This window comes from Gigantopelta aegis, chromosome 7 (assembly GCF_016097555.1).
Source record: "Gigantopelta aegis isolate Gae_Host chromosome 7, Gae_host_genome, whole genome shotgun sequence".
Classification (NCBI taxonomy): domain Eukaryota; kingdom Metazoa; phylum Mollusca; class Gastropoda; order Neomphalida; family Peltospiridae; genus Gigantopelta; species Gigantopelta aegis.
In genome coordinates, this window is record NC_054705.1 from 15,016,824 (window position 1) to 15,034,468 (window position 17,645).

General features: G+C 36.8%; 1 protein-coding gene across 1 annotated transcript in view; it reads right to left on the reverse strand.

Annotated features, from left to right (window-relative positions):
* Nucleotides 1-17,645, reverse strand: part of LOC121376910 (cullin-associated NEDD8-dissociated protein 1-like) — a 57,326-nt gene that overhangs the window by 16,406 nt on the left and 23,275 nt on the right. The window contains 12 exon segments of the mRNA XM_041504695.1: nt 1,318-1,385; nt 2,517-2,612; nt 3,492-3,560; nt 4,486-4,686; nt 5,415-5,500; nt 5,733-5,832; nt 6,801-6,834; nt 8,142-8,273; nt 9,209-9,326; nt 11,115-11,208; nt 15,084-15,195; nt 15,796-15,981. Coding sequence (XP_041360629.1) covers nt 1,318-1,385; nt 2,517-2,612; nt 3,492-3,560; nt 4,486-4,686; nt 5,415-5,500; nt 5,733-5,832; nt 6,801-6,834; nt 8,142-8,273; nt 9,209-9,326; nt 11,115-11,208; nt 15,084-15,195; nt 15,796-15,981 — 1,296 coding nt within the window.

The following is a 17,645-nucleotide window of genomic DNA, read 5'->3' on the forward strand; positions in this document are numbered from 1 at the left end:
AAATCGACAGTTATTTTCTAAAAAAAAGAAGTCAATTATTACCTCAAATTATTTTGCCAAATTAAAATAAAATTTGCCAACTGCTTTCAAAATTCGCAATTGGTGAATTTGGTGACTGCCAGAAGTAGCCCTGTATTTACATCACCATTCGTACTGTACCAAAACATGCATGTTTAGTTTATATTTAAACGGTATACAAGTGATCAAAATTCACATTTTTGTTCAACACTCTTCTTGATTTTCTGAACATGTGGTAACCTCCTGGTAGGCTGAATGGCTGTTCAAGCCTTATTTCAATAATTGGCATTGCGCTCGTCATGTGACATTTTAGCATTATTGAGTCTTCTCAGAGATACCGTACATATACAGAACTTCACATACGTTGTTTTCACTTCCTATTTATTGCACAAGTTTATGTTGCACAAGAATATATACCACGAGACCGCGTAGCGGTTGAGTGATATGTTCTTTCGAAAAATAAACGAATGCAATAAATTGGAAGCAAAAACAACATATGTGAAGTTCTGTATTTATTACATACCTTCTTTTATGTTTTACAAAAATGGTTTTTAGTTTAACGTCATAACAACGCTTTGTTACATCTATGATCAAAACGGCTTTCACGGATTTATTTAATGTTAAGAATCATACTCTGCGGCAGCCTTGTGTAATGTTTCAAATACGATGTGACGTCATTTGTAAATCATATATGACGTCAGTAAATAAAAGGCACTAACTGCAGTAAAAAGAAAAAGGGAATTCCCCATTTAAAAGTTCCGGTCCATATTGCACACATGTGCAATACAAAATACATTTATCACAGAGTTTCAAAATGTCTTTATCACTATAGTAAGATTGAACATGTATATAATAAATAATAAATAGAGGATCTGTCACAAGTCTTTTTGTAATATGGAATATATGAACCGTGTCTCTGTTAATCAGTATTTGCCGAGGCTCTGCCGAGACAAATGCTGATTAACTAGATGATGTTGACATTTTACATTTTAAAAACACGAGTAGCAAATTCTGTTTATGATATAACACTTATAAAATAACATTTAAATTTGATATTTAGTAAATCTAAGTTCTGAAGTTCAGAAATATGACGTCATCACGATTAGCACAAATGTAGTTTGACATCACACACTTTATCTAAATCTCATCAAAACGTTATGCTCAGGTGTACAAGTCTTGTCAGCTGTAAACAAACGACCCACTGACAGCAAAACATTATTAACCAAGTTAATAATGGTAAATATCAAATGGGTTTATGACATATTATGGATCAGTTACATAATAAAGTGATATACTCACAAATGCTTTCCAATTTCACCAAGTGCTAGTAAGGAAAATAATACTATGGAATCAGTTGATTTGGCATTCTGAAATACAATTAAAAAAATGAATCAGCAATAATATGCTTTATAATTAAGTCAAAACAGTTTTTCTGTTTCTAACTGAATATTAGTAAATAAGAAACTTATGAGGCTACTAAAAGTAACAATTACATGTACTTTAAAATGTATTATTATTTAACGACCCACTCAAAACATTTTACTTACGGTTATATGGCGTAAGACATATGGTTAAGGACCACACAGATACTGAGAGAGGAAACCCGCCGTCGCCACTTCATGGGCTATTCTTTTCGAATAACAGCAAGGGATCTTTTATATGCACCATCCCACAGACAGGGTAGTACATACCACGGCCTTTGATATACCAGTCATGATGCACTGACTGGAATGACAAATAGCCCAATGGGCCCACTGAAGGGGATCGATCCCAGACCGATCGTACGCTTTACCACTGGGCTACTTCCCGTCCCCACTAAAAGTAAGTTACCTTAAAAAGTTACCTTTATTTATAGCCGGCCTTAATGAATGTAAAGCATAAGTATCTGTACACAGAATGTCAAGATCAAAAATAGGCTTATTGAACAAAGATGGTTGCAGTTTTCACAATCTTCTGAATACTTAATAAATATATCTCAGGGTTTTTGCCAGACGGTAAAACTGGTATGGCACCTCCCAAATTTTTGGCAGATTTTTTTTTTTTTTGACAAAATTAATTACTCTGTACTGTATGATTTTCTTAACCCTAACCCTAAACATAACCCATTTTCTTTCTGCAGGAGGTCTCTGAGGTCTCCCATACCCCCTGCTGACTGGTTGCATTCCATTCCATAGCACCATACCCAAAAAATTAATACAATGAAAAGTATTTATTTTGTTTTATATATATGTATCAAGAAATGCATCCATTATTATACATATATTCTCCTTGTAAATCATCTTCTTGTAATCTGATTACTTAATATGTTCCTTTTATGCCATCGCAGAACGGCCTAAAGGCGACACCACACAATACGAGTGCCTCGTACAAGAAGTTGATTGCACTGCAACCAATGAAATCATGTTTGTCTAGTCACAATCGGCTATTCTCGTCGTTATTCTTGTACGAGGCACTCATATTGTGTGGCACCACCTTTAGTGTAAACAAACAGTGCTGACCTTGACATCACTAACAAACTGACTGACAACATTCGTGGCCTCAGAAGGACTGATCACCGTTAAGGCTGCCACACACTTTGCAATTGAATGAAATGCCTGAAATGAGAAAAAGTTAAAAGTTACCACAATCAGGACTAGACCTACTTTCTTAAAGTGACAGACCCAAGTTTCTAAAAATGCACGTTCGCATGAGAAGTAATGGTTATCGAGACAAGCTCAAGTTATTTTTAGATGGTATTTCCTTGTTTAAACAAATGTGTTGCAGGTTTGTAGATTAACTAAACTTAAGTGGCCATCTTCACAGGCTGAAACTAGAGTCAGTACCTTTGAAAAAACTCCCCTCGTTGCTTGCAACTTTTCATTATTTTATTTGGTCAACCAATGAACGTAATACAACAAATACTGTGAACCTGATTAATATTTTAACATTATTAATATTTTAAGTGGCCACCACAAACATCACAAGTAGGGCCTCCATGAGTCGCCACTTACAATATTAATAATGTTAAAATATTAATCAAAATATTGGACTCGAGTACTCGAGTATCAAACTCAACCCTGACCAGAGTACCCGACACTTACACTAGATGATGATGAGATTAAAGAATAAAGTTAAGTAGCATTATGCATCTTAATTCCAGTGCTGAACATGGATGCGAAATCATGCCATTGTATTGCATTTAGAAACCGGATGATACGTTCAGTCTTGTGATGGCCGGCCAGATTAAAACAAGAAACTAGCACATGATCATATAATTATTGTGTAACTTATATCGCTGATTATTTACTGCTAAAATTATTGTCCTACATTATATTATAGTTGATTATAATATTCCACCTTGTACGGGTACTCGAGTCTTGTTAGACTTGGCCTGTGCTCGAATACTCAAGTACTCGTGGAGACCCTAATTACAAGAGTCTACGAAATGCTCCACTTTCTAGCACACATTGACAGGGAAGCTAAAAACCACTCACCTGTTTGTGGATGGAAAATGCTGCAGCGGGTTGGTTTTGTGGTGGGTTATACACTGGTGTGATCAGCATCTGAAACAAAATTTCAATTTACAGTTGCACATGTTCTGGCAGCATATATGAAAAAAACTAAAAATGCAAGTTTCATATCCAGATAGGAATTATATTTATTGTATAAAATCTATGAAACAATGATATTCTTGTTGATTTTTGTAACATAAAAGTGGAGGAATTATAAATATATTCTGATAGATATATTTTTTTTTGCGGGGGTGGGGAAAGCTACTCCTTATTAAAAACAAAGGATCCTTTATATGCATTTGCCATACAGCAGCAGCACATACCATGTCTTTTACATGTATACAAGCAATGGAACAGTGTCTAGTGTGAAAAAGTTGCTTCTGTTTAAAGGCACTATAATTACAGAACATTTGATTCATAATCATTGCATGTCAAACATTTGATTCATAATCATTGCATGTCAAACATTTGATTCATAATCATTGCATGTCAAACATTTGATTCATAATCATTGCATGTCAAACATTTGATTCATAATCATTGCATGTCAAACATTTGATTCATAATCATTGCATGTCAAACATTTGATTCATAATCATTGCATGTCAAACATTTGATTCATAATCATTGCATGTCAAACATTTGGCAGTTCCAACAGAGTCTTCAGAGCAAACCCGCTATATTTTTCCATTTAATAGCAAGGGATCTTTTATAGGCACAATCCCACAGACAGGAGAGCACATACCACAGCCTTTGATATACCAGTTGTGGTGCACTGACTGGGATGAGAAATACCCTAATAGGCCCACTGACGAGGATCGATCCCAGAACAACCGCGCATAAAGGGAGCGCTTTACCACTGGGCTACTTCTCACCCCCACCCGCCACGAGGATCGATCCCAGACCAACCGCGCATTAAGAGAGTGCTTTACCACTGGGCTACTTGTCGCCCATGTGGCTGGTCAAAAATTCATACCTGTAAAAGGTCTCTGAATCCGAGTTTGTTGAGATCTAGCTTGACGACGGCCTGAAAGAACTCTAGCAGTGCGTTCAGAGCGCCACCTTGTAAGAGCGGAGACTGAATAATGATTAAAATCTGTGGCAGGATGTCGGTCTGGATATTCGATATCGAGGCCTTGTGGATCTGTGAGATCGACGTCAACAGGTGCAGTGTCAGCTGAAACAATGTAAAATAAATAAGTAATAAGTAATAATAAAAAAAGAAAGAAAGAAATGTTTTATTTAATGACGCACTCAACACATTTTATTTACGGTTATATGGCGTAGGAAAATAATAATAAAGACGTCAAAAAATAGATATATATAAATAATAATTAAATAAAGATATAATATAAATGTATTAATAAAAATAAGTTAGTAAATAAATAAGTAATAATAAAGACGTAAATAAATAAATATATATATATATATATATATAAATAATAATTAAATAAATAAATAAATAAAAATAAGTTAGTAAATAAGTTAGTAATAAAGACGTAAATAAAATACACACAAGTAAAATTTTGAAAAAAACGTTTTAACCAAGTGAATATACCAAAATTAATACTCTATAAGGTTGTAATAAGATGTAGGAAGATATTCCCTACATAACACAAGCAATAAAGATAAGAAAAACCGAGAAATGACTCTGAAAAAAAAAAAGACATCGGAACTGAACAGCGAAGGAAAAAAACAAGAAAGTTACAGTCATGTGACCGGAATTAGAGAGCATACAGTAGAAGAATTTAGGCCATCCCATTAGCTTTTGGGATGTTCGGACCAGATTACTAGCTGGGGGGGGGGGGGAGAGTGCACTTGTTTGAGGACAGGTAATGTTGAAAAGAAAAAGCAGTACAATGTACCAGTTGACGCCCATGCATCTGTCAGAAGAAATGAACCCACCTGCGTCACGTGGAGATCGTTCTCGTTTATCAACGGTGGCATCTCCTTCATCATGTCGTTTATCATTCCTGGCGTCAACGCGTGACCTGTAATGCGGGCAATTCCAAGACTGTTACAAAACTGGGGGGAAAAGGCGATGACCACATAAATTTCTTATTTAATAATAATATACTGTGCCAGGTTATATATAAAGTACTTATCCTACAATGGATAAAGATAACCACATTATTTAGATTTCTGAAATGTTAATCTAACAAATACAAATTTAAAGAACAAACCCAAGTTATTTTTAAAAACCTAACAAACTTAGAAACTCACCATAGTTTTTAACCAGTACATCTAAACACAAGAGTGTACATAATTTCAAAGCTCGCTGATTTTTCCGTAAAAATGATGCCAAGATGGGAACACCTTCATCCTAAATATGAAAAATAAAATAAAATAAAATAAAATAGAGAGGAATGAGTCAGGCAATCAGAAATATCTACAAATCTTTACCGTTACCTTTTTTTCTTTTTTTTTTAAATAAAAGAATATGTTTATGCTGATAATGGACACCAATCTCATTAGTAAAAATAAACAAATGTCATGAAAACCAAAATACTAAATCTATCTCTCTTTTCTTTTTACGAAGTAAATATGGCTAGTCATTCATAGTCATTCATCGTGTTAAATGAATAACAAAACTTTTTTATGTTTTTACAGTCATACAGTGGAACCTCGTTAGTCCGGACAGTATGGTTATTAAAAAAAACTTCCAGATTACTGAAATGTACGTGATGAGTAACCTCCCATGATTCACAAACAAAATAAAAACGACACATTTGATTTTTAGAACCAAACATTTCTTCAACCAGTTTTGTTCTGTTGATCCGCCTCGTGGTGTGAATAAGCGCTATTTGTATGTCCGTGAGGCCAGTCTACTATTCAGTAGTGTACTGTCAGGTGCTTGTCTTAAAGTTAGAAAATGCAATTAAATGAAATGAAATACTGTTTAAGACATGTTGCATTGTTGATACTAAATGTTTGATTACTAGCGACAACAAGTTTTAAATTTTTATTAGTTGTGTTTTGTCGTACCGGTATTTTGTAAAAATTATTGAATTATGGCAATGGTCCATAATTCAAAAACTAAAATTGCCGAGAGAGTTGACATGGATTTCACTCCATCATGGTTCAGTTAAGATTTGGTTTCCAACAATTAATATAATTTTTATTTATTATCCATTTTTAGAGAAATAAGGTCCTTAAATCCGTGACAGTATGCCTTTAATATGTTCCCATGTGTGTATTTTAAACAAGATTGGAATGTATGTTAACCTGTAAACACAATTACAGTATTTAAAATATCTAATAAGACATTGAGATAAACAAAACACCACTTACCAGAATGGATCGAATATCTATCTGTAATGGAGAACTGAAAATAAATAAATGAATATTTTAACACATGCTGAATAAAAAAATTCATATTAAAAAATTATTGTAACACTTGCAATTATAAAAACTCCACAATTTGTTTACATAGAACGCGCTTTGATATTGAAATAATTATTAAGATATACACTTTAAATCGGCAACACACCTCCGTTGCAGTATCACAAAGTGCTATTATTTAGTTGATGTATTTGGATTTTTGCCCCTCCCATTTCCTTTCACATTTTTCAGACTCATCTTACAATCAACGTTTGCTTCCAATCACGTCTGTTGATCACAACCACAATCATCCAACCTGTATTAAGCAGCCACCTGTCTAAATAGACTATCTTTCAAGGTTCTGCCCGTATTAGTCAGCACGGCTGCTATCTATGGTGCTGCTAAACACACGATATCTTGGATAAGTGAGATTACACAACAATGTCTAGACTGTAGAAGTAACTAACTTATGACTGGAGCAGATTACCTATGACTCGGAAGATTTCAGTGATTTGATTATCTGTTTGGAGCTTTCCGGCCAGTCCTTGGGACTAAAGGGGTGTTTGTGTGTGTGTGTGTCAGAGGTCAGGTGATGTATCAAGTGTGATCAGACATGAATTTCACTTTTTAAAGAGTTATTTTCACCACTCTTAAATTTCCAGGCAGATCGTCCGGTGACTGCTTACTCCATATTCAACTGTGTATCATATCTTGCCGTTTACGGGAGCTATCACAGACTCCCCATCATTCCCCTGAGACCAGTTCAAGAAGAGCCATTTTAGCTCCCTTTGCATGTGAACTTATACGGTATCAATATCTTAAATGGCTCCCCATTACCCAAGTTATGCTTGGAAAACACCTACCGATTAACGTTGACTTGATTGCCACATCAGTGTTAATTGGTAGGTGTAGGCAGGGGAAATGCACAACAGTCACGTCTAATCTCTGTTTTGCCAAGACTAGACGCATAGGCTGGTCTGTGAAGGTGCATATTTTCAGACTCCTACCAATATGAAAGTCAAGTCAGTGTTATTGGTAAGTGTGTGCCAAGCATTAGGGGAGCAATTACTCATTCTCCTTAATGCTTTTCGTGGCGAGGTCTGGAATACTGTTGCACAGAACGACACTCCAGCACGAAAATATATCAGGTACTGGGTGTCAAACTTTGGTAAATGCAAACAGTAAGTGATGAGATGAGCATCATGAATATAAAAATTCAAGAGTTCAATAAAAACAATGTAAAGAGCTGCGTAAACATACAAATATCACAGATAGATAAAATTACTGTTGCATAGAAATGGTGGTCCCTACCTAGCTATCATTGTGAGGGCCTTCACGGTCGTGAGTCGTGTGATTTCGTTCTTCAGTCTCTCCAGGAAGATTGGCATGCACTCGTTCATTTCGGTCATCAGCGAGTCGCCTAGGTTACACATTATCTGACCCCTGGAACACAAAAGAAACAACTATGTTTTCAGCGAGTCGCCTAGGTTACACATTATCTGACCCCTGGAAACACAAAAACAAACAACTATGTACAACAGAATGTCAGTGAATCACCTAGGTTACACTTTATCTGACCCCTAAAAACAAACAACTATGTACAACAAAGTAATGGAAAGTTTGTTTTAATTACATCACTAGAGCACACTATTAATTAACCATCGGTTATTGGAGGTCAAACATTTAATAATTCTGACATGCAGTCTTCAGTGGAAAGCCACTACGTGTTTCTATCAGCAGCAAGAGAATCTTTTATATGCACTTTCCCACTGACAAGGGGCGGGACGTAGCCCAGTGGTACAGCACTCGCTCGATGCGCGGTCGGTGTGGGATCGATCCCCATCGGTGGGCCCATTGGCCTATTTCTCGTTCCAGCCAGTGCACCACGAATGGTATATCAAAGGCCGTGGTATGTACTACCGTGTCTCTGGGATGGTGCATATAAAAAATCCCTTGCTGCTAATCCAAAAAGAGTAGCCCGTGAAGTGGCGACAGCAGGTTTTCTCTCTCAATATCTGTGTGGTCTATAACCATATGTCTGACGCCATATAACCGTAAATAAAATGTGTTGAGTACGTCATTAAATAAAACATTTCCTTCTTTCTTTTTTTCCCATTGACAGGACAGCATGTACCACAGCCTCTACTACACCAGTCGTGGGGCACTGTTTGAGAAGATTCAGTCAGAGAATAGATGTACCAAGAAGATTTGATCCTATGATCAATCCATCTCAAGCGAGCACTCCATCAACTCAGCTAGATATTATTTTATGAATTTTAAACATTTTTAAGTAATAACATGTCAGCAAAAGTTATAAACTTAAGGTTAAAAAAACATTCCCTACATTCTGTTTCTTCGTTCTCAGTGAGGACACTTACATGCAGGAGATGGCTCTCTCTTTGACTTCCTGGTCAATGTCGGCAGCCTTCAGTCGTTTCAGAGTGCAGGCATACAGGTCCTTTACATACGGCTTGTAGTCAAACGATACTTTCAAATCTGAAACAAACATTCTTGCTTTAACATATCCAAAGAATAATATGAATTCATAAAAAAGATTATAAATGAAACTTCATTTATAAATAATTCCAATTTCTAAATTTCTAATACAGTTAAAATGTTTCTACACTTACATTAATTTTTTTGTTGTAAATTCATAAAAGATTAATGAAATTAAAAAGCAAAATAAAACAATAATAAAATTCACCTTGAAAACAGCACATATGCATTATTCTCTTTGTTAATAATCTGCCATTATATCAAATACAATTGAAAACAGCTACATGTGTATGCAGTTGTCAATACATTAAATTTTAAAGGGACAGACCCTAGTTTCAACCCGTGAAAATTAACACAAAGTTTAGTTAATCTACAAACCTGTAACACATTTGGATAAAGTTACAATTGAGTGAAACATGAGTCTGTGACTTTGAAATGGTGAAATACTCTCCAAAAATAGACTAAAACTCGACTCCATAACTGTTACCTCTCAGACGCATGTGTTTTTTAAAATATGAGAAATGTATTTTGTGATATTAAAAACACCAGGATGACCAAAAATACTTCGAATGTATGGAAATTGATAATCTAAACCATAAAATCTAAGTAAAGTATGATTTCAGTTCTCAAAAACGGCTCTAATAGTAAAAAATATACCGTAGTGTTTGAAAACTAGGGTATGTCCCTTTAATACAAGTTTCTCTGACTCAATTTCAATATCAACAAAACAAGATTTAATTTAGATAGAACAAAAAATAAAATAAGGACTCCACATTACAGGACTAGTATAACATTTGTAAATAGAAAGAAGAAGAAAGAAGTGTTTTATTTAACGACGCACTCAACACATTTTATTTACGGTTATATGGCGTCAGACATATGGTTAAGGACCACACAGATTTTTTTAGAGGAAACCCGCTGTCGCCACATAGGCTACTCTTTTACGACAGGCAGCAAGGGATCTTTTATTTGCGCTTCCCACAGGCAGGATAGCACAAACCATGGCCTTTGTTGAACCAGTTATGGATCACTGGTCGGTGCGAGTGGTTTACACCTACCCATTGAGCCTTGCGGAGCACTCACTCAGGGTTTGGAGTCGGTATCTGGATTAAAAATCCCATGCCTCGACTGGGATCTGAACCCAGTACCTACCAGCCTGTAGACCGATGGCCTAACCACTATGCCACCGAGGCCGGTCATTTGTAAATAATACAATTTTGAACAGACAAAATAAGATTTACCCTACTACAGTTATTAATTATACTCAACTCCATTAAAACACAAAACACAATTTTCAGTTGTTATTGTTTCACGTATGAGGTTGCTACAAAACACACAATAACTTAAACCTTTGTATACAATTTTGGGGTTATTTACTGCCTACAAGAATATATCCGGTTATACAAAATCTGTTAAATGTATTTTTTTTCTTTCTCATATGTCTTTTACAACTACAGATCTGGGACCTAATACACAAAGGTCTCTTAGGCTCTATTAGACAACAAAGCATCCTCTTTGCAAGTCTTTTAGCATTGCACTGCAAGATCGCAAAGTTGCGAAAAGTTTAGTGAATTAGGCCCCAGATTGTTGTGTGTTCAATGACGTTCAATATATTTAGAAAACACAGCAGAACATTTAGTAATCCTGACACGCAATGTTCAAAGGAAACCCTTTATATTTTTCCGTTAGTAGCAAGGAGTGTTTTACATTCATTTCCCCACAGACAGAGCAGCACATACGATGATGATTGAATGACGCTATGTCCTATGTAACAGTGACTGATCTTACCAAGAGGTCTGATGACTTTGACCAACTGCTGTGTGACTAGAAGAGCCTCGGATGTGATCTTGTAGAATGGATCACCCACCGCATGGACAATCGGCTGAAACACAGACATGTGGGTTTGTAAACTATATTCATTATCGTCAAACACAACATAATTAAATTTCCATAGACAATCGGCTGAAACACAGACATGTGGGTTTGTAAACTATATTCATTATCATCAAACACAACTTAATTAAATTTCCGTGGACAATCGGCTGAAACACGACAGTTGGGTTTTGTAAACAATATTCATTATCATCAAACACAACATAATTAAATTTCCATAGACAATCGGCTGAAACCTTATTTGCGTGGACAATCAGCTGAAACACAGACATTGTGGTTTGTAAACAATATTCATTATCGTCAAACACAACATAATTAAATTTCCGTGGACAATCGGCTGAAACACAGACATGTGGGTTTGTAAACTATATTCATTATCGTCAAACACAACATAATTAAATTTCCGTGGACAATCGGCTGAAACACGACAGTTGGGTTTGTAAACAATAATAATTATCGTCAAATACAACACAATTAAACTTCCATTATGCATTACAATTTAACGTTATCCAATTGGTCCAGCCATATCAAAACAAGTTTGTTAATTTCTCAGGGTTAGGGTTATGAAATATTGTAAACCGACTGGAGTGTGTTCTGTATTGTGATTGGTTAATTTCTCAGGGTTATGAAATATTGTAAACCGACTGGAGTGTGTTCTGTATTGTGATTGGTTAATTTCTCAGGGTTATAAAATATTGTAAAACGACTGGAGTGTGTTCTGTATTGTGATTTGTTAATTTCTCAGGGTTATAAAATATTGTAAACCGACTGGAGTGTGTTCTGTATTGTGATTGGTTAATTACATTCTTTTTCTGGGATCATATAGACAATAACACCCGAAAAGCTAATGACGTCATTAGAAAGTGATGTCATTAGCAATTGGAACAGGCGAAGTTGACGATTCAAGGGTCTACAGTTAGACTGTAGCCAGGTATTTTTTGCAAGAAATGCCAAAGTTAGTTCTGTACAAAAACAATTCAGTTTACAATGGACATAACCATATGGAGTTTTTAGATTTGTGGGTGTTATTGTCTATTTGATGCCCGCAAATGTTTCATTTTTGACGTCAGGCTAACGCCTTTGGTCAAAAATAACATTTGCAGGATCAAATAGCCAACAACACCCGCAAATCCAAAAACTCTATATGGTTATCTCCTAATTATTCTGATCCAAAAAAAGAAGAAGACATAACTCAGGCCTCGACCTTAAGAATTTGTCACCCACTGCATTTGTTTTTTTTAAATTGCCATGGGTGAAACGACCCACTGACAGCAATTGTGAACCTGACTATGGCAATTTTTTAAAAGGTCACTTTTGCAGCAAATGAATAAGGTTAAGTTGTTGCAAATAGACACATTTCAAATGTACAAATTTTAAACACTGACAAATAATCTACACCAGACAGTGTTCGAGATTAGCGGTATCCTGATATCCCGGGGATACCAGAATTTAATTTTGGATACCAGACTTCAATAACCCAGTATCCCACTGGGATACCATATAATAATGTTGGTTTTTTTTTTAATCCTGCGTTGTTTTTTTTGTTTTTTCGCTGAAACAATGAAAGTTGTCATTTACTGCCTGGTGAAGTTAAATAACAGTATTTTCGAGCTCGTACCCAGTCTAATGCTATGCCGTAACAATATCTTCCCAACTCATACCCTGTCTAATGCTACCCTGGATGTTTCCTCCCTTCAAATGTTATTTGAGATATTGATTCCACATCTGCAGAAAATTGATATAGGTAGGTTTATCATTAATAATGTCAGAAAAATGTATAGATAACTGCTAAATTTTAATTTATGTCCGTATTACTCAAAAAAAAGATGCAGCAAATCTTTTTGCCGATTCCGTTTGATTGCGAATTTCACGAATTCCGTGATTTCGATTGTAGCATAGCAATAAACTGGGAATGAGAACAATGTTTTCCAAGTTTGTTACGATGTTATTTATGAATTCCATTTAAGTGTGCGGACATGCTTGAAACCTCCGTGGTATATGAGCATGACATAATTATCCGCTCTGCACATTTAAGTGGGATACTAAATTCTCAGGCGGGATACCAGCTTTTGAAATGTTACTATCCAACTGGGATACTGCCCAAAATTATAAATCTCAAACACTGCCAGATTATATTCATTTTTCTGTCGTCGAGGAGTTTTACCGATGGTAGTAATTTTTATCCAGCGGCACAAAAGTGCCATCAGTGATACTCCCACCCCACAGCAATTGCTGTCATTAAGTTTAAGCCCTGATATCTTGTATATAATCTTAAAAAAAGATTAGGGGAACTTTAAGGAGAATTTGCAATTGCCAAAATTGTAAGGTATATTAGCTGTGGGGAATGGCTATATGATAATAGTGAATTAATTGGGCAAACATTACAACCGGTAGTTCAGTATTACAGAAGGTTTTATGACCACCAAAGATTTTGAAGGACGACTGATGTCAGAAGTGAAATTTGAAAGTTGACGGTTTTTTTTATAACAAGTAAATTGCAAATTCAAACAATAAAAATTATTAAAAACAAAACAATAACAACTGTATGATCAACAGAATGAAAAAGATTGACAGAAATAATGTTCCACAGTGATTAATCGACCTTCCTGGAAATTGTCAAAATCGAGAATGACACCCCACGCACATATATGAGGCAACTGTGTGATACACGTGCAAACTATGGAATGTGTTTCGGTGTGTCGATAAACAGACCTCAACGTTCTTTACTAGGATGTCTGTGGTCAAAACGTATGTTCGGTCTAATAGTTGATATTAACATTAATATTTCAGGTTCCCCTACTTTTTTTGAAGAGTGTATATAGTAAACTCCCATATAACATACCAGCATGCATACTTTATAAAAGTTTGTTTTGTTTAATCACTCATCAGCTATTAGATGTCAAACATTTGGTAATTCTGACAAACAGAGGAAGCCCACTACATTTTTCCATTAGCAGCAAGGGATCTTTTATATGCATTTTCCTACAGACAGGAAAGCAGATACCAAGGCCATTGACCAGTTATGGTGTACTGGCTGGAATGAGAAAACCTCCAATCGCTTGAATGGATCCAAGGTGGTTCGATCCTGCGACACAAGCACCTCAGGCGAGTACTCTACCAACTGAGCTAAATCCCATCCCTGTATACTTTATAAGGCACCTACAATTTTGAAATACTGTCCCTTACATTGGGTTCAAGACCTGCACTTATAAACATTCCAGTTCAGTGAGGTTCTGCATGCAGTTTGAATGCCATTTTCAAGTCTGCAAGCTTTGTCGAAATCAAAGTCTTGACTTTTTAAAATTTTACGTACTCTAATTTGAGGTTGAATTCAAGTAAAAAAACATAAACTATATTATAAGTTAAAAAATCATGCATCAACTTTAACTTTACAGGAACTTTTAACGACATTAAATTAGGCCCAAGGCCTGCACTTACACACCATTTTTAAAGGAAGGAAGGAAATGTTTTATTTAACGACGCACTCAACATATTTTATTTATGGTCATATGGCGTCAGACATATGGTTATGGACCACACAGATATTGAGAGAGGAAACCCACTGTCGCCACTTCATGGATTACTCTTTTTGATTAGCAGCAAGGGATCTTTTATATGCATCATCCCATAGCCAGGATAGCACATATCCTGGCCTTTGATGTACCAGTCGTGGTGCACTGGCTGGCATAGTTTTTAAAGTCCACACTTTAGTAAATTGTGAACTGCTGCATGCACTTTTGTATGCCATTTCCATTATGTAAACTTTGTGGAAGCCAGATCCAGACTTCTATAAGTTTTATATCCTCTAATTTGAGGTTCAATTAAAGGTAAAAAACATTGTCTCTATTAAATGTTACTACTCACAGGCACAAGGACTTTTATGTGGGGATGGAACACAGATGGAGAATGATGGACAAGTATGGTGTGCAAAAAAGACAGAGTATCAATCTTCATGTTCGAACTAGAATTCTTGTCTCTGAAAAATAAAAAACAACAATAATAAAATGTAATATTTATTAATTACTAATTTTTCTGAAGGAAATTTATTTGTCCACACTAAACTGACAAAATAACAAAATCATCTGTAAAATCTCATAACTTGCAAAAGGAAATTATTATAGATTATAAGTAAGAATAATATGTAAACATAAAGAGAGATCATTTGAGCAATAACTGCATATCATGGCATGAAGTTAACTCATATGTATCCCGCTTATAATCAGAAAATGTCACAACAGAACCAAGTTACCAAAGTGAAATTTGTAATTTTTAACCTACTTTTTTTCAACTACATTTTGCAAGAAAACAACTAACGTTTAACACAGATTTGTGAACGTACCCTAAAGAATACTGAATAATAATATGGTGAAACAAGATTTCACTTTTAAATTAACACAGAGATGACAGGTGGCAATGTACCCTACAGAATACTGATTAATATGATATGTAGAGGCGAGATTTCATGTATAAATTAACATAGATTTGGTGGCAATGTACCCTAGAGAATACTGAATAATATTACAATATGTAGAGGCGAGATTTCAATAATAAATTAACAGATTTGGTGGCAACATACCCTAGAGAATAGTGAATTCCTGGAATGAGCGATGTCAGGTGATTGGTGAGTGCACCAGGCAGCACGAGGACGAGTTCAGTGAGCAGCATGAAGCAGCCCTGTCGCGTCTTGATGCTCTTCTCCTTCAGCTGTTTGTGGACCGCGCGGATTATCTCCGGCAGGTGGCACTGCAGCACAGCTAGTGGGCTGAAATAACACAGAGAATTAAAGGAAAGGAATGTTTGTGGACCGCACAGATTATCTCCAGCAGGTGGCACTGCAACACCGCAAGTGGGCTAAAATAACACAGAGAATTAAAGGAAAGTAATGTTTGTGGACCGCACAGATTATCTCCGGCAGGTGGCACTGCAGCACAGCTAGTGGGCTGAAATAACAGAGAATTAAAGGAAAGGAATGTTTGTGGACCACACGGATTATCTCCGGCAGGTGGCACTGCAGCACAGCTAGTGGGCTGAAATAACAGAGAATTAAAGGAAAGGAATGTTTGTGGACCGCACGGATTATCTCTGGCAGGTGGCACTGCAACACCGCTAGTGGGCTAAAATAACAGAGAGAATTAAAGGAAAGGAATGTTTGTGGACCGCACGGATTATCTCCGGAAGGTGGCACTGCAGCACAGCTAGTGGGCTGAAATAACAGAGAATTAAAGGAAAGGAATGTTTGTGGACCGCGTGGATTATTTCCGCCAGGTGGCACTGCAGCACAGCTAGTGGGCTGAAATAACACAGAATTAAAGGAAAAGAATGTTTGTGGACCGCACGGATTATCTCAGGCAGGTGGCACTGCAGCACAGCTAGTGGGCTGAAATAACAAAGAATTAAAGGAAAGGAATGTTTGTGGACTGCGCGGATTATCTCCAGCAGATGGCACTGCAGCACCTCTAGTGGCCTGAAACACAGAGAATTAAAGGAAAGGAATGTTTGTGGACTGCGCAGATATCTCCGGCAGGTGGCACTGCAGCACAGCTAGTGGGCTGAAACAACAGAGAGAATTAAAGGAAAGGAATGTTTGTGGACCGCGCGGATTATCTCCGGCAGGTGGCACTGCAGCACAGCTAGTGGGCCGAAATAACAGAGAATTAAAGGAAAGGAATGTTTGTGGACTGCGCCGATTATCTCCGGCAGGTGGCACTGCAGCACAGCTAGTGGGCTGAAACAACAGAGAGAATTAAAGGAAAGGAATGTTTGTGGACTGCGCTGATTATCTCAGGCAGGTGGCACTGCAGCACAGCTAGTGGGCTAAAATAACACAGAGAATTAAAGGAAAGGAATGTTTGTGGACCGCGCGGATTATCTCCGGCAGGTGGCACTGCAGCACAGCTAGTGGGCTGAAACAACAGAGAGAATTAAAGGAAAGGAATGTTTGTGGACTGCGCTGATTATCTCAGGCAGGTGGCACTGCAGCACAGCTAGTGGGCTGAAATAACAGAGAATTAAAGGAAAGGAATGTTTGTGGACCGCGCGGATTATCTCCGGCAGGTGGCACTGCAACACAGCTAGTGGGCTAAAATAACACAGAGAATTAAAGAAAAGGAATGTTTGTGGACTGTGCGGCTTATCTCTGGCAGGTGGCACTGCAGCACAGCTAGTGGGCTGAAATAACACAGAATTAAAGGAAAGTAATGTTTGTGGACCGCACAGATTATCTCCGGCAGGTGGCACTGCAGCACAGCTAGTGGGCTGAAATAACAGAGAATTAAAGGAAAGGAATGTTTGTGGCCGCACGGATTATCTCCGGCAGGTGGCACTGCAGCACAGCTAGTGGGCTGAAATAACAGAGAATTAAAGGAAAGGAATGTTTGTGGACCGCACGGATTATCTCTGGCAGGTGGCACTGCAACACCGCTAGTG